At 37.6% G+C, this 18,118-nt stretch overlaps 1 protein-coding gene across 3 annotated transcripts in view; it reads left to right on the top strand.

Annotated features, from left to right (window-relative positions):
• LOC136339369 (transducin-like enhancer protein 4) overlaps window positions 1-15,417 on the top strand; it is a 79,906-nt gene extending 64,489 nt beyond the window's left edge. For 2 of the 3 annotated variants that reach the window (XM_066282560.1, XM_066282559.1), the window contains exons 8-14: window positions 5,889-6,005; window positions 8,198-8,715; window positions 9,120-9,369; window positions 9,428-9,607; window positions 10,042-10,183; window positions 10,237-10,538; window positions 11,423-15,417. In XM_066282560.1, the coding sequence (XP_066138657.1) occupies window positions 5,889-6,005; window positions 8,198-8,715; window positions 9,120-9,369; window positions 9,428-9,607; window positions 10,042-10,183; window positions 10,237-10,538; window positions 11,423-11,530 (1,617 nt within the window). In that variant the 3' untranslated portion in view covers window positions 11,531-15,417. The remainder of the gene's footprint in view (window positions 1-5,888; window positions 6,006-8,197; window positions 8,716-9,119; window positions 9,370-9,427; window positions 9,608-10,041; window positions 10,184-10,236; window positions 10,539-11,422) is intronic. The other variant, XM_066282561.1, reaches the window with a different exon arrangement.
• Window positions 15,418-18,118: the final 2,701 nt, after the last annotated feature.

The following is an 18,118-nucleotide window of genomic DNA, read 5'->3' as shown; positions in this document are numbered from 1 at the left end:
TTCGGTATTGTTCGACATTTAGTTTTTCTGAAAATGCAAAGTCATTCATATCCAAATATTGACAGAAAATTGTATTTGATTATGATTTTCTATGAGAGCATGCAAATTCTCTGCAGCCCGAATCTAGTTATTGTGCGAATTAATGATTACCTCGCGGAAAAACACTTTCTTGAAACTTGCTAGTTGCAAAAAATTTTGTTTGAATGTTAATATTTGAATATTTCGAAACACGCGGTGGGGCAAGTTCCGTTTGATACATTTGTCTTGCAGCTTGAGCGTTACCGTGAGCCGCTTTGTAACAAAATTCACGTCTGCCATTTCTGCGTTGGTAAATTGGACTATTTTAAACACAACACACAATTTATTACTCAAAAGCTCACATTAAAAAATTGAAAAAAATACGCGTAAAATTCAGGTTTTAACCAACTACTGTCAGGTTTTTAAAATCCACTATCAATAAATTTTCTGATTTTGCTGCCATGGAAACATGTGCATTGTTTTCCAAGGCTTGCTTTGCATGCATTGTTTTCTTGTGAATTGTGGCTTTAAAGGTAAATTATACCGTGTATTTTGTTGTTTTGATAATAAAAATTCAAACTTCAAGTCGGTTTTTTTAGAATGGCTGCTTTTTACAAGGAAAATGCTAAACGATTTTTCTTCGATTAAAACGCATGTAGAATTAGTTTTTTTTTATCAGAAAGTACCACAAAGTGAGCTACAAAAAAGTTATGGGCAGATATTCAGGTATATCACGGTATGCGGCACTTTTTACCTTAAAATTCTTCAAAGATTCGCCCCTTAGACGTCGCCTTTAAACTCAATCAACATCACGAATAAAAAATTTCATATGTGAAAAATTTTATGTGTTCTAATTTACAAAAATGTTATGAAAATGTGTCACTTAAGCCTTTTCAGCTCTTTCCAGAGACCCTGCTCACGTTTCTGCAGGTGGGCGCGTAGTAGCAATGTCCCATTACAATCTTATTAATAATACCTGTAATGTAGCAGTAATGGGAACAAGAATGCTCTCCCCGCCCCTCTTAAAACCTCTTATAACTGAAGCATGCATTTGAGAATAAGCTGGCCTCTCCTGTCAGTACCCACAATCATCTACCATCGTCATAATATAACAAATGATCTCTTCCGCTACTTCATTTCCGCGTATCAATTTTTCATTAAACTGAACTTCAATCGATTGGCAATAAAATGTCTCAAGTTATCAGGGACATTTCGAAAATCCTCCCTCCAACCCGCCTGGAACGTCGTCTTTTATAGCTGCAATAAATACGAAACGGCCTCTCCACAAGACGATAATCGCTACACGAGGGTGAAGCAGGCGCATTATTCAGGGTTATTGTTGTGAATCATCCCTTAAGCGTCCCCCGACTGCTTATAAAGTAAATACGCCACGTAATGGACAATATGTTGCTGCGCCGTATACAGGATTGGGTCGGCTCGTGTAGAATCGTGGATAATTAAGGCCCCGCTGTTTTGCGGACCGATAACGATCTCTTCAGTTAGCCGAGGATGTAATTGTTGTTTTCTTGTTATTCCTGTATATATTTCGGATGCGGGGTAATTTAACGTGCATTCGTAAAAACGCTCCCGGCGTCCCAAAGTTAATAGGAAACCAGCGAACCCATTAGCCCGATGAGCCAGACGTTAAAGGGGGTTTTAATAGAGTGGAAGAGACACCGACGAAGTCGATATTAATTATTCAGTGACCTCAAATTGAAAAGTGATTTGCGCCGTTCGGGACCGTGTTTATGTGGCGCTGGGATCGTTTAATCTCCCCCCAATTACCCTTTCGGCCTATTCGGTGTCTCCACCCTCGATCCGATGCTGTCGATTTCGTTCCGTAATTGGATTCGGAATTAAATGAGGAGGGATACGTTCCAAATCCCCTCTGAAGGCGTCGTCCGACAAAAAACGTTGTATTTTCCTAATGCTAACTTCCTACCAAATTAATTTTCCATGGCGAATTTTAGCGTTCAAATCAGTTCGCTTCGCCGACTTCCAGAAAACCTCGAGATCGTCACGGCCTGTTTGTCATGTTTTCGTACACCGCTAATTAATTACGCACGCACATTTTTTTTTTTTTTTTGGGAGATCAGTTTGAGCAAAAAAGGCCCAAACGCGAATGGAGGCTGTTTTCCTTGTAGCTCATAATTTAAATTTAAGACGACCGCCATTTGTCAAACCTGACTTGATTACTTTCGGAGGATATCCTGAATGGGCGCTATTCATCCTAATTTAGCGGGGAAATTTGCGGCCGGAATTTTGAAAGGGCTTAAATTCCAATAAAGGATTAACGTCACGCCACGGTTCAGCCCTCTCACTTTTTTCAGATAATGCCTATAAATTATCGACGCTATACAGGGTCTCTTTATGCTCTGAGTCGGCTCCCGGGCAAATCGCGTAGCCCGCCCCCTGCACACGGCAGCCTATAACGAACAGAACAAAAATTCAATTATATTTATATTTGTTTTAAATTAATGTGCATTCGCAATTTAAACATTTTTCAATTACGTTTGCATCTATAATACGCCGCTCTGCCAATAAAAACGCTCGACCATTTGTATTTGTTTTTATTCCAGGAAGTGGATACGTTGAAATATAAATTTTATTAGTTCGTGAAATTTTAACAGATCGGAATGTGTAAATAGAATGTCGGAACAAAAATTTGTTTTAAATATTATATTTCGTACGTTCATTATTGCAATTTAATTATGCATTTGCAGGATAAATGAGTTATTCGCGTCACATCGGCAGCATTAACAGTATTCACATCCATTACTTATTTGCACTTAAAACTACGTTCAAGCATGTAACGTTTAATAGTACATTACATTACGAGAATAGTAAGCAGCGTGTTACGAGCAGGACGAAAGTTTACGACCGAGTCGCAAGCGAGGTCAGTAATTTCCTCGACAGAAATCTAACGTGCCTTGCTTTAAGGTAGTGAAGTGCTCTTTCTACGACTCACCCAGTTCGATAACACAAAGGGGATGTTATTCGTGGTGATTGCATCAAGAACCTCAAAGAGATCTACAAACGGGGACCTCTTAGGAGCTGCACAATCTCACTTCTTATGGAAATTCCATAGCTAATCAGCTCAGATATAGAAATTGCGTTGCGTCAGCCCCACCTCCGGGTAGGCGGTTTGTGGGTAAAAGTGAGGGCTTTGTTGTGGACTGCAAATTTAGACTTCACCCCTGCGATGAAGACCAGAAGGCCGTTCGCCGTGCCCCTAGAGGTGGCTCGAAGGACAGAAGGAAGGAGAAGGGAAACTTTGGCGGGTAACGGAAGTCGGTCTCAAACTGACAGTAGTGTGCAGTGTCCCCGCTCCAACAACCCGTTCTTGTGTGTGAGGAGTTGTTCCCAAATCAAATCGCAAGAAAAATGAACAATCCTCCTCAAACGTACAGGATATATATTTAAGTAATATGAAGCACACATAAGTCTCGTCCAAGTCTTGGTTTTATAACATCTCACTTCTTTATCAGTCCAATAGATAATCAAGTTCAATCTCTGTGACCACATCAAAAGAGACGAGTTTCGCGCACGTGACAAAATATTCGGCCAGACCCCTTTTTATTTGCCGACGAAGATTCAGACGTTTCACTGACAAAATACGTGTTTCGGTTCCGTACGGTTTTATTTCCCCGACTTGGACAAATTCCCTCGGGAAAATAAAAGGTTCGTCGTCGAGTCGAAACGGCGTGTTGGGGAAATTGTTCGGAACACACAAAGGAGGACGCGGAACTAGGGAGTTTTTCCTTTGCAGAGGCGTACCACCTTTTATTTTATTGACACTTATTTTAGTATGCTCCGAGAACGGTTGATGATCTTAAAAAAAAAAGGCAATAAACCAACCGAAATTTGTCCAGGATGTGCGTACAACTTTATTCCGAGCAGAAGTCCAAAAATTGCAGAAATTAAAGAATTTAAATTTAATCCGATTTTAACAAGCGAATATTAACAAATCGGAGCGACAAAAAAAATGTACTCGATTAACGTGAATTTGTTCCAACACTGTTTATCGTCGTCGATCGAGCGCCCCAGCGGGATGGAACGCCCCTCTCGAAGCGTGAAACGGTGCCCTTTAACCTATTTCGTTTCCGAGCCGCCCCCTGTTTCGAAAGGGGGGATTATTAGTAGCACATTTAGGGATCTTGCCGAGGTATCCGCGTAATTAATTAATTCCCCCAATTTCGCCGAGCAGGTAAAAATGTTTTCCTTCTGGGCCTTTGGGGAAATAATTTCCTAATTTCTCGTCGAGTGCCCGACGTTTTATTTACCCTCGGCGTCTGCTTAACAAAGAAAAATACCCCCTCTTTTGTGTTTCTGGGAGATTGAGGTGGCGTCAGGTGCAACCTCTTTAATTCCCTTACGTTTCCATAATTCACGGGACTTCCTCGATCGTAACAGTACTCGAAGGGTCATAAAGGGGAGCGCTACGCCCCTGGTTTCATAAACTGCGGTAACAGTGTATGTTTAATGCCCATATCGATAGACGTGGGGGATCCAGCAATATATCCCTTTTATGTGTTTGCCAATTTTACTGCTTATATATTCTGGATTTACGCTCCGTCGTGCAAATGACGACCGAAATTTCCAATAAACGTTGGTTTAACCACACTTAGCCGGCATTATTTGGAACTAATCAACATCAAACACATGTTGATTTACGGGATTACGCGGAATATTTCATTAGATGGCTTTAGTACTACCGTGTTAGATACGAACCCAGTGCTAGCGACATCGATGGTTTGTTGGGTTTTAGGTTTCAAGTGCGTTTTGAATATCGAATCGTATGGAAATTAGTTTATGTTGATGTTAAACCAGCCCTGGATAGCAGTGTTGCAAAGACATTAATGAGACCTTTAAAATTTCACGATATGCATATTATACCTCATCAGTTCATTTGAATGTTCTACAAGTTCTATTCAATAAAAAATTACAATAATTTTTTCGACGTTGGCCAGGGAACTTCTACGCCTGTGACGTCCACAAATTATATTGTTCAATTCCTTAACTTATCAGCATCTATTCCCCAACGTCAAACAACATTCACAGTATGGAAAGTTCCGTAGATTGTTTTAGAAGACATCAGCCATTGCCAGTGTTTGTCACCATCAATTTTTTGTACCGGTTGCTTGAAATCTCGAGTGACAAATTCGAAAGCTTTTTACACGCCGTGATAGTTCGCGAAGCCAAGTATTTGACTGAACTTATAAATTAATCATTTGAAACGGCGATGTTGCATTTCACTCCAACCGATCTTCCCAAAACCCGTTCGCGCCCAACCGAGCACTAATACCCAGCAAGGCGCGTCCAACCGACTCGCCCACAAAATAATCTCGGCGGCGAAACCAGCATTTTGCGTAACGAGTCGTGTACAACCAATCGGTCTAACATCATCATTATTAATAATTGTAACAAATTCGTTATTGTTACAAACACAAATTGCCGTCTATCTCTATATCAATTTAGTTAGTAATTTCGGACAATGGTAGCATATTTTGACATCACTGTATTGATAAAAGCACACAATGCATGTTTTAGTGGCATAATGAGCCTAATGGCAAAATAAAATGTATTCGAATCGTGCCATTAAGGTGGTGCGCATATCACTTGTGGAAAATTGACTTGTTTATGAATTCGAAACGTATAATTTGCTAGATGTATGAGATTAGAGATAAGCACTAGGTAGGTACGCGATTAATGACAAATTACACTAGACAACACGCTCTGAAGGTCTGTTATTGACATCAACTTCGGTTTATTATTAGGATGAAATATAGTTCTTTGAATGAGTTAATAAGGAACTTAAATATGTACGATACGTACACAGGAGATATTTTTATACAACTTTTTTTTTATAGAGAAATTCGATATCTCCAGCGGAAAGGGAGAAATACAGACCGAGGACACCTCAAGAACCCACGGAACTAAAGAAACCTAAAAAAGAAGAGAAAGATCTTGGGCACGTAAGTATTAAAGTACGTAGATTTTCAGTAACCCTAGTAATAAGTTGTTAAATATTCAATTAACAATTTTGAAAATTCGGACCTAACATACACGGCGTTCTATAATTATGATGGTACGTAATTGCCCAGATTCCTTACAACGCCACAAAGGTGATTGTAGATCGTATGAATAATTCAAATATGGGGGCAAACTTCAAAATCATTTTCATAAAAGAATTTATTCTATGAAATCTCAAAGCTTAAAAAAAAGCAATGCGGCATTGAAAAGCTGAGAATTATATTTCTGACCAATAAAAATGTTAATGTAGGAATTTGATTTCCTTAGTTAACCCCGAGGTGAACCATAAGAATTTGGTCAAAATGTGTGAACTCTTGACGACAGGTCAGCTTCTTCCCGGAACAAAAGCGTTTCCGCATGCGCAAACCTGCCAGTTTACCATTTTTTTATAACCTTAAAATGTGAAACGGAGCAAGGTACTGTTACAATAAATCATATATAAACATATTTTTTCCGAATTACCTTCAAGTTCAATCATTTTTGGAAATAGGACTGAACCACTGTTGAAACATAGGTAAATTCACATTCCCAAAACGCTGAAACTATAAATATATACGAAAGTTTCAGCAATTTTGCCATCTCTAAAAGTCAGAATTGTAGTTTGCACGTACTTCCCTAAGAGTTAAGAAAGAATGCATATTTATTTGGATTAGTTTAGGTATGTTTTCATTTAATAGTATTATTTGTGGTATTATTACATTTCTAATTATTTTGGAACTATTTTAAATCGTATCAGAACCGCAAAAATAGATAAATATTTGCAGCCCAAAAATGATCAGACACAAAAAAAAATGCAACCTGGCAAAGCGGTCATCGCGCATGCGAATCAATTACGGACTGAAACACGACTACGTTTTTACATGTTTTAACTCGTAATTGATACTATAATTCATTTGAGTGAACCCAATGAATCTATAAAAGTGACTGAGCGGTTTTCTAGTTCGTTCTGCTTCAAGCAAATTAATGTCGGACTTCTACAGCGCATATTATAATGCATAAGAATTGCATAGAAAGTTAAAAACATGCAAACTTTCTATGTCATATGTTGTGTACCTATATGCTGGGCGGTGTATAAACCGTAATAGGCACGAAGCCAACTTTCTATGCTATGTGTTATGTTATGCATTATGTGCTGTATAAACCCAGCATAACTTGGAGAGTGTTGGGAACGTAAGGTCGGAAGTGACTGACAAATGTCTTCGGTGCAAACGTCCTAAGTAAATAAATCGATACTGTCACGAAGGAGGAAATCTATGGCGCACGGATTTACCAACGGTTTTTCATCTTAATCCTCTGAGAAACTCAGCATTTCCGCCGAGGAGGCCGATCGTGGGCGTTAAAATCGAAAAGCAACCAAATCGTTTAATAATGTAATAAGCCCGCAACAAATCGCTTAAGACCGTGACCAAGAGTTATTCAACGAGAAACCGCATCTTAAATAAAAAGTGGCCTTTCTCGGCCCAGCGGCGCAGCTTATTAATAATTGACGTGTCCGTTCGCCTGCAAAAAGGAAGAAGAAGAAGTTTCAAAACTGAACCGAAATGGGCGCTTAAGCAAGCGGTTAATATGTCTGGGAATCGGCCTGCGAAACCAGCGGCGGAACGCCTCCTTTTCGCACTGTCTATGGTTAAAAAGTTCATGAATGAACTTGAAGAGGAAGTCACACGTAACGGGTAGCGACGAATTTGGGGTGACATGCATTTAAATTGATCTTTTTGTTGCCTCGTTCGAAGAAGGTGTATGAACGTTGAATTTGCCATATATTGACACCGTCAAATTGAAAAACCGCTAATTAATTACTGTTCTTGACATGTCCCGTATTAATTGAACAAATCCTCTAACAACTACATTAAAAACCGTACACACGTTCTTGATTGAAATATTTAGTCGTATGGTGTCCAACCAGGACATAGGGATGCTTTCAAATATCCGTCGTACCTTTACATCTCGTCAGTTGCATGTACCTGCCATGTCTTGCTCTTTTACATGTGCATTCAGATATATTACATAGCCGGTGAATGGGCTTTCCAATTTTTTATAGCCGGGAGTATTTACATACTATATGGCGGCATTTGTAACGCACCAATAATCAGAGACGGAGGACGCTGGCTAGTAACAAAGAAAAAAGAGTTATGTGTTATTTCAGCATAGCGACGGGGAGAAAAGCGACCAAGACTTGGTGGTAGATGACGCCTCTGAAGACCCCATCTCACCACCTAACGGAACGGTATCACCTAGGGAGAACGGCATCGATAAGTTGACGAAAAAGGATCACGCAGGGCCTCACAGTCCCAGATCTGGAACGTCGAGCAATGCATCGACACCTTCCACGAAAAAAATGGAGGACAAACCCTCCACTCCAATTTCCAAATCAGTCACCCCAACTTCAGCAGCCGGATCATCGTCGGGGAGCGGCGCCATGAAGTCGGTGCCCAAAGCGGGTTCTTTAGGACAGTACCCACCCTACTTAGGGATGCCCAATGGTGCCCCTCCTCACGAGCTACAGGCAGCGGCAGCTGGGAGTGGTTATGGAGCACTCCACAACAATATTCCTCCTGCGTTGAATAACTACCCTCGACCACCCCTTCAAGTTGGTTATGACCCACACTCCCAGATGAGGGCACCAGTGGTGCCGAACCTTGGAGGCATTCCGGGTGGAAAACCGTAAGTGTAAAGTATTCATTTTTTTGTGCTATATATACTTGATAAAATCAACACACTGCAGGATACTCATTAGGGAAAAATAAATAAATAAATGAAAATGTTGCCAGTTTACCAGTTCCAAATTTGAGCAACTATCAAAACAAGTTTTTGATTGTTGAAGAGAGTTGAAACTGTTGTGTAGCGTTAAAACAAGGTAAACTCTGCATCGCAAGGTGAAATGTTTTATACGCCATAACGTGGAGCCAACTTTTAATTAAAAAAAAAAATGAAAATGTATTTGATAAACTAAATTTAAAGTTGACAACCTTTTGTTTACAACGCAAAACAATTACGCCATGATTAATTTACTTTTGTACTTATGCAACTAATGGAAAGGAATGGATCGAAAACGCGTTGGTTTTTAGGGCTTATTCTTTTCACGTGAGCGCTGACGGACAGATGCAGCCAGTTCCTTTTCCACCTGACGCCCTTGTAGGTCCAGGAATACCTAGGCATGCTCGTCAGATCAATACCCTCAGTCATGGAGAGGTAGTGTGCGCAGTCACCATTTCCAACCCAACGAAGTACGTTTACACGGGTGGGAAAGGGTGTGTTAAAGTATGGGACATCAGCCAACCTGGATCTAAAAGTCCTGTGTCCCAGTTAGATTGTTTGGTAACTATTTTAATTTTTTAACTCAAAGCTGTTGAGGTGACTTGCTGATTTCTTCTAGCAACGAGACAATTATATTAGATCCGTAAAACTTTTACCAGATGGTAGGACGCTTATTGTAGGTGGTGAAGCTAGTAATTTGTCCATATGGGATTTGGCCAGTCCTACTCCTAGGATAAAGGCTGAACTCACATCTAGTGCCCCTGCCTGTTACGCTTTAGCAATTAGCCCTGATTCTAAGGTATGTGTAGCGATGTACATATAGTAAATTCTTTACCTTTTTGATAGATACACGTATTTTTAACGTCACTGAACTTCTTACTGAAAGATCAGTCATTTAGGTTCTACCACACCCTGAAAAAGTTTCGCACGGACTTTAGCTCTGTCCTAGTAATTTGGAAGTCAGGTCAAGAACTTCGAACAGAACCGTTTTCTGTTGACTTGTGAGGTCAGATGAAATCGCGTTATGATTCAAAAATCAAGTCGAAAAAAAGTATCCCAAGGAAGATTTCTGTGAGAACTTCCGTGAAAGTGAAAATTGAAGCGAATTTTTGTCTATTGACTTTGTTGTTGATTAAGCCGATAGGCACCCTATTTGATTTTTTATCAATTTAGTTGGAATACCTGCTCTTATGTTTTATTATTTACACTTTATACTTTAATTTGTTCTTTTAGGTGTGCTTTAGTTGCTGTTCAGATGGTCACATAGCAGTTTGGGATCTACACAACCAATCCTTAGTTCGACAGTTCCAAGGTCATACAGATGGTGCGTCATGCATTGATATATCTGCTGATGGTACTAAATTGTGGACAGGGGGTCAGTTTTTATCATCATACACAAAGCTCTTTTACAATATGGTTAAATTTCAGGTCTAGACAACACTGTTAGAAGCTGGGACTTACGCGAGGGTCGGCAGCTACAGCAGCACGACTTCAGTTCTCAAATTTTCTCGTTAGGCTATTGTCCCACAGGCGAGTGGTTAGCTGTAGGCATGGAAAATTCCAACGTGGAAGTTCTACATGCCAATAAACCAGACAAATACCAACTGCACCTTCACGAAAGCTGCGTGCTAAGTTTGAGGTTCGCCGCGTGTGGGAAGTGGTTCGTATCGACTGGCAAAGATAATTTGCTGAACGCTTGGAGGACACCGTATGGGGCTAGTATATTCCAGGTAAGGAGCATAGATAGCATTTTGAAACTTTCTAGTATAATTTCAATCGGAAATTTGTGGTGTCTATCTATTGGACCCATAGAATTTTCCGACGTTTCAAGCAAAACGTGAGAATTTTTCTAAGAATTCATCTTACAATTGCAGACTCTGCTGTCAAATAAAAACATCTGCATTTTCGTGCTAAAATATGTTACTGCCTACAAAATAAGAAAAAGAGCTCTGTTGAATACGTTGCCGATCGCGTGACGTACAATATTTTCTTACTGCCCACTTTGGCTAATATTTAACAATTTTTTTTTTTACTTTATATTTCATGTAGTACATCAATAATTTAGTCTTGTTTAACATGACACAAAGGGGAAAATAATATAACAACGACCAAAAAATGGTTTAGCGATCCCTTAAGCCAACTTCTGGTCTTAACTGGCAAAATATTATTTTCAGGTAAATAAATTGGATAGAAAGTGGATACTTTCTGAGTTAAAAAAAATGTGTTTAAATTTTAGCACAACCTTTTAAAACGGTGTTTCTTAAGAACGACAAAACTCTGCGCTGGAAATACACATTATTTTAGTTAAAGAAATTAGAAGAGTTAAAAGAAGTTTTCATGAATTTGTGTTAAAATATAAGTTTATATTAAAAGTTTTCATTACATTCGTCGCTCTCGCTAAGCAAGCGGTAAATTTCATATCTGCGCGCTTAGCCAACGAGTTTTAATGAATGACCACCATGCAAAAAAGTTTAATTTTTTGTACAATCACTATTTTGTGCTCTCTTTCAGAAGTATGAAAGTATGTTTTACATTTGATTATAGAACAAAATAATTTGTGCTTACATATCATACTTAAATTTGTGGTTACGCTTAATTTGCGTTTTTTTTTCAGTCTAAAGAATCCTCTAGTGTACTCAGCTGTGACATATCTGCAGACGACAAGTACATAGTTACGGGCTCCGGAGACAAGAAAGCAACCGTCTACGAAGTAATCTATTAAAGAGTGTGGGGTCCAGGATCTCTGAAGATGCAAGTAAAGAGTGAACAGACACTATTTGTGCATCGTTTCCCTGTTCCCATTTACCCTACAAACTTTAAAAATATTCTTGAAAATTGTGATAACTATGTGTAATAATAGTAAGTTCAAACATGGCCACTTCTAGGTGTAAGGGCCGCTTTTATAATAGTACTATATTAGAAATGTATGGATTCGAAATAGGACTCTTGAAGCGGCTTTTCTCAGTATATTATTATGATATAGTGATCTGACAGCGATTATAATACTTTACACCGCAGAAACAGTGATCTCTTGTCGTATTTTTATTCTTTTAACGTTAGGTTTTGTTGACAGCTACAATACGTTATCAGAAGGTAGAAACCTTGATGGAATACCTCTGGTGGTTACATAAAGGATTTTGATTTAAAAAACAATTGAAGTGCTACCACGGCCACGGGTAATTGCTAAATTATGTAAAGCACATAATAGTTATTTTAACCATCAAATTAATCGTGTTATGCATTGATTTTACAAATAGAATCACTATTCTTTAAATCCGCATTTAATACCGTGGTTGAGGTACTTAAATTCATTTTAAAACGCAAATGTACACTGTATCCGGAAATAGATTTAAAGCAACTGGAAATATTTTTTGTTTTCGGTCGATTACTGGAGTGCTTATACTGAGTATCCTGGATATCAGTTCTGATGGACAATGAATAACTTAAGGCCCCATAAAAAATTGTCTCATCGACTCGGATGTGACAATTGAGCGTGAGCTGTGTGTATAAATCCCTTAGGCCCTATTGAGAAAGTAAGTCTTAAGCTGTGCTCAGCTAAAGCCTTAGTGCTCTTGACCCTTCGCATAAGGACTCTATTGTTGTCAAGTCAACTTCAATTGTAGTAGTAACCTTATCGTACCGAAGGATTCAAGTGAGCTAAAGCTTAAGTCGAGAATAGCTTAAGCTTCGCATGTACAGTCGGGCGTAAGCCACCACTCATTTTAGGCTACTAGCTCCTACAGCCGTCCCTTGATGTGATTTATTACAAAATGGTTCAAAAAGCGCACAAACTCGCCTGAAGCTTTTTATTTAATGTTTTTGGTGCACATACGTTCGTTGGTGTATTTTTTGTATGATGTACTCCAATCCAGTATAAAATGACCCCAGAACTCGAACTGAAGTGCTGTGTTTGATCCACTTTACCCCAAAACAAGAAGGTTAAATTTTCTAAACTTAACCCTATCTTCATTTTTTTCTGGTATCATCAACTTCATTGCAAGCAAAGATCCCTTTTATGTATTTCTATCTTGGTCTAATGGAATTGCTTCCTAAGGTGGTCAACAATTGTAGTGGATGTTATCAGAGGCAATGAGGTAATGGTTGAAGTGATTCTCTATGCATCTAGATACTGACCAAAGCGCTAATTAAAAAGTACAATATCTTTTTCGTGGTACCAGATTCTTGAATGTGAGGAACAGTCAGAATGACATATACTTGTTCACATTTTACATTATTACACCAATGCTGATTTAACCATTTTGTCCCCGGAGAAATGAACCTGGTGGCGGGTGATTGAAGCATTAGATCACATCGAGTGGCACTCAAGTTTATTAATATAAATATATATAAAATATATATAAAATAAACTAAGCGTCAAATGAAATGAGATAGCTAAAAACTTTGGGTAACTATAACTTCAATATTTTTCAGTCAAAGATGGAAAGCATCAATCTTGGAATATGATATTGACAGTGGATATTTTTTACAATTTGTTCTTATTAGGCAGGGTGTAAAATTAGAACCCTGAAATATTTCAATTTTTAACCAAGAATTGTATGGTTACCTAGTATTTTGCATACCCTCTTATGCATATCAATGAATTACCTGTATGCAACTTGGCCCCAGGGCCGTTTCTTTTTTATTTCTACTAACTTTCAGCGAGAAATTTTTTATAGAAACGACGAAAATTGGCTGGCTGTCAAAGTTATCAGGACATTGAAAAACCTGACTCAAATATCTTGACTACTAATTTTTTTACAAATATTCTCATTTTTCCGTTTCGTCCTCGAATTCAAAATTAGCTTTCATTTACATATAACGAAATATGTTTTATGCAGGTAAATAACAACCATATCAATCGTTCACAGAGTTATGAAAAAATGCGCATGTGACCCTTATTTTACACCTCCACGTAAAGATCGTCTGTGACAGTTTGAATCACATGTTTGTAACTACTAATGTCTAACGCCTTCGAAAATATCGCAGATTTGATAGTTTAAGATTTCATTTTGATTTAATTCGGTGTGATTAACCACACATTGATACTAATGCAGTTCGCTTCATCACTAGCATAACGATGGCTTATTCTCGACATTCCAAAATCAATGAGGAAGTCTTGAACTGTTTCTCATATTTTTCAACTCAAACTTTGGTCTTTTCCCTCAGTTCTTTTGCTATTTTATATCTCCTCACGTGTAGGTAAAGTGCCAATTTGCAACCACACTACCTACGCTCCAAATGTGGGCTCTTTCACCAATGACTCCGACCCATCGAAGCTTCTAGTTCGACAAAATTACCTATTAATCGGGTCCTCAATTGACCAATTTCTCATTTGAAAGTTAACAAAAGAGTTTTGAAATATCCCTAAAACCATTAAGATTTATATGGGAAATTTTAGCGCCCTTTGCAGCTTTACTTTAAGCGGAGAGAGTGACATTAACATACGAGTATCCTACTAACTTCGCATGTTTAAACTTGACCCAGCTGATATCGTTTACTCAGTGTACGTATAAGACAAGATGTTTCTTGGCGTTTAAACCACATTGTAAGGCAAACATTCTACATCCGACCTTATCGTTTGAATGTAAATACTTAGCTAGCTAACTACGTTTCTTTTTCTTTTATCAAGTTAAATCCTACTAAGCCGAGCAAGTGTGTTTAAAAATGTGTGAAACTGTGCAAGCAAGCAGGCATGTACGACTATGACACGACGAATAATTTGTTAGAGACTAGCTATTACGTATTTTTATAGAGCCTACTGTCTGTTCTAGACGTTACTGGAAAGGATTGTGTTATTTTTTTCTTAACAAACCCTTCTTTAAGGTCTGGATTAGGCATTCATTCGAAGTGATCGAAGATGTAAGACCCGAGGCCTTTAGTTATAAATACTTAAGCGATAGGCAGCACGGCAAATGAATAAATGAATGTATGTAAATAGTAAATCTAGCTCTAATATTTTTAGCGCGTTGTTTTTTTTTTGTTATTTAATATGTAGCGACGTAAAAGGAAGTAAAGCAGAGAAATGTAAATTCACCTTTATATTTGTAATTGCGCATACAATAACTTAACTGTAGTCCTAAAGTTTCTGTAGTTTGCTGCCCGATTCGACGTTGAAAACAATTTGACATAGGGACGTTTTCAAGCAAGGATGACGCCTCATTTTTTTTACAATATTATTGTTTGTTACTTTGCTTAAATACATCCCTCTTTCATTTTAATCCAATTATTTGTCTACATTTTACAATTTTGCAGTTTGTATGAAATTGCTCGGAAACCAAGAAAACTCACCTTCTAAAAGTAAAATAAAAACCCGCATAAATTTATTTATGACGAAAATATCAAGCTAAATTTTATCGAGTAGGTACATATACCTTTTCTCTTTTACGATATAAACTGTATTGTTAGGTCTTGCTGCAGTAGACCTAAAACATAAATATGTGTTCAAACCAAACCTAGACATACACTTGAAATTAAATTTCACACAGATGCAATAGACCAAAAGAGATACGCTAATATTAGAGATATATACCTCAAGCGCAACCTACAATAGACCCGAAAATGTATGTATTTTTGTCATGTGCGAGAGAAAATAAATTCTTGTTACTTCCACTTTTATGAGTTTTTATTAAATTTTAGCAAATCTCGCAAGTCCTCATGAAAAAAATTACTATCAGGCATAAAAAACATGTTTCTGTTTTAAAAGAGGCAAAGCAAAATATCGATTTTGCTATTTTTCTTTCTACAGGGTGAGTTTTTTTCGATGATTAATGATGGATTCTCGGAAACTAGCAAAGTTACGATGTCGGTTAAATGAGAAAAGAATTACAGCTTTAAGGAACCAATTTAAAGGCGCTTTTAGTTTCTTGGACGAGTCCATGACTTAGTAGATATTTAGCAAAATCCAAATTTAATCAATTTTTTCAATCGATCTAAAGAAGTAGTTATTGGCCCTATAGAAATTATGTAAATATGAATATTGTTGCTGATTTTGTCCTGAAAAAGAAAGGCTAATCGTATTTTTTCTGACAGCTAGCATTTTTGAGATATGTCACAAACTTATTTTTTAATGGAAAGCGTTGGAGATTATGACTTTTTTTAAAAAGTATTTTTTCAGGCTTTAAAATGATATCGATAAGTATGTAGACAGTTACTTCTCAAAATGGCGAACTTGCAGCCTTTTTTCAATCTAATATTGCAATTTTAAGTTCATTGACCATAAAATCATCCATCTTGGTTAATTATTTGTTTGACACTGACAGCTCGCATCATATACGTCAAATATAAATAAAAATTTTTGATTTGCTTTGACATAAACGGTGGGAGCTTTATGTCCAGCGTCTGTTGTAGAACTGTTGAGATTATACCAACGGAATGCGATCGCAGGAGAAAATTCGTGATGTCTTAGATAAATCCATCTCTTATTAGTTGTTGGTCAGATGATTGATGGTAATCTCGTTCCACTTTTTTTTATAAATATCATCTTTTTTCTCATATCAAGGTTTCCTATGACTTTATGCCTCATTCTAACTATCCGTTTAATTAATTCGAGCGCTCCGAAGATTGGTGTCGATCCTATTAGTCCGCTTCAGTTAGGCCCATCTTGAGTTAATTAAGCACAGGTAAAAATCGGTAATATGACCGACAACTATGTTGGTCCTGCAGGAAAATATCCCACTACCGCCATCTGCTGTGTCTCCTTTGTTGCATCTAAACCAAAATTTTGAGTGTAAGCAGCGGGACATTCTACGCAAGGCCACAACCAAAAGTAATGAATACAAATTTAAATAGTTGTACGAAAAATCTAAAAAAATTACATACTTGCCGTTGATATTGCCGATTTCTGCCTGCGTTTAATTGACTCGAAATGAACCGAACTGACGAGATCTAATAGGATCGAAACCGGTCTTTGGGATGCTTGAGTTAATTAAAGGCAGAGCTGGAATGAGGTATAAAGTCGTAATAGGCCTTAATCTTCTCAGATTTTTCCTACAACTATTTGCATTCATCTTGACCATGTTTTCTGTTTTACAAAGTTGCATCAATAAAACTGTTCATACATGGCGATTTCGATTCATAGAAAGATAAAATTGTAACTACAGTTACATAAAGACTATTGAATTACCTCAGAATAGATAATTTTAATCAACATTATACAGGGCTATTGGGAATCCTCGGTCTACTACATAATGTTAAATCAGTAATGGACAATTTACTTATTTTTGTACCAACGGCGTAAAAGGGTTCTACTCCAAAGGCGCAAAAAATATTTTTTTGTACGGTAAGACTATAAATTGTAAGTATCATTGCCGATGAACTTTGGTGTTATTGCTGGTCATTTGCTCGTGGTTGATCAACATATGTAGCTAGAGAAAAATAATGGAAATAATATATGTAGCGGGCTTTTTCACGTCCTGGGGCGTAAAACTCACAAAAAAGGCAGCTGAATTTATTTTTAATTATTTGCCAGGATGTAATAGTACTTTAACTCCCTAAAGCATACGAATCATATAAATGCGCACTAAAAGTATTTTTCAGCAGTAATTTGATAAAGCTATGTATATGGCTGTATTGCTATGGTTATATTTCCTTTGCTGTATTAGCTATGATTGATATAGGTATACAATTAAAGTGACAAATTTATAGTTTCCTACGGGCCGCAGCAGTTACATCCCTAATCTCATATTGCCCTTGAGTTAACCAATAATGGAGATGCCTTCACGTCGACCTAGTGCACCCAGTGTAACACGCTATTACGAAAATGGCGCCCATAAATGGGAACCCTACATTTTTGAATACTCATTGGAATTGCTCGACCTCAAGACAAAAAATAAAATGAAATATACGTTTCATAAAGTCATTGGTGCAACTCATTCCTTATTGTCTAAATAAACTGTCTCTGTTCGGGTGATGAGACTCATTTTTGTGCCTATAGTTTTCTTAACTTGAACCCTACAACCGAGTTTAAGACTAAATGGATTCGTCGATTCTCTGATTGATTTATATAATTTAGTTTTGGATTGCACCGAAAGTTCCCGATCGAGTATCGTCAAACTGCAGTAGCTAAAGGAGATAGTTTGCGATTTATTACGGAAATTATTAAAAATCTTCCGAATGAAGCAATTTAAGGGGTTTAAATCTCTTGGATACGTCGATTCAGACTTCGTTTTATGCACATTTCAAAACTATTTCGATTATGAGTAAAAAATTTATAGAATAGTCAGTTTTAATTTTTTAAGAACGACCATCCAGCTTTACTTGATTAAATAAATGTTGATTACAATTTAAGACATATTGTACGTGGCATTAGCTG

The sequence above is a fragment of the Euwallacea fornicatus genome, chromosome 5 (genome assembly GCF_040115645.1).
Source record: "Euwallacea fornicatus isolate EFF26 chromosome 5, ASM4011564v1, whole genome shotgun sequence".
In the NCBI taxonomy this organism is placed as follows: Eukaryota; Metazoa; Arthropoda; class Insecta; order Coleoptera; family Curculionidae; genus Euwallacea; species Euwallacea fornicatus.
Note: the sequence above shows the minus strand (reverse complement) of the source record. Positions and strands in the feature narration are given on the sequence as shown.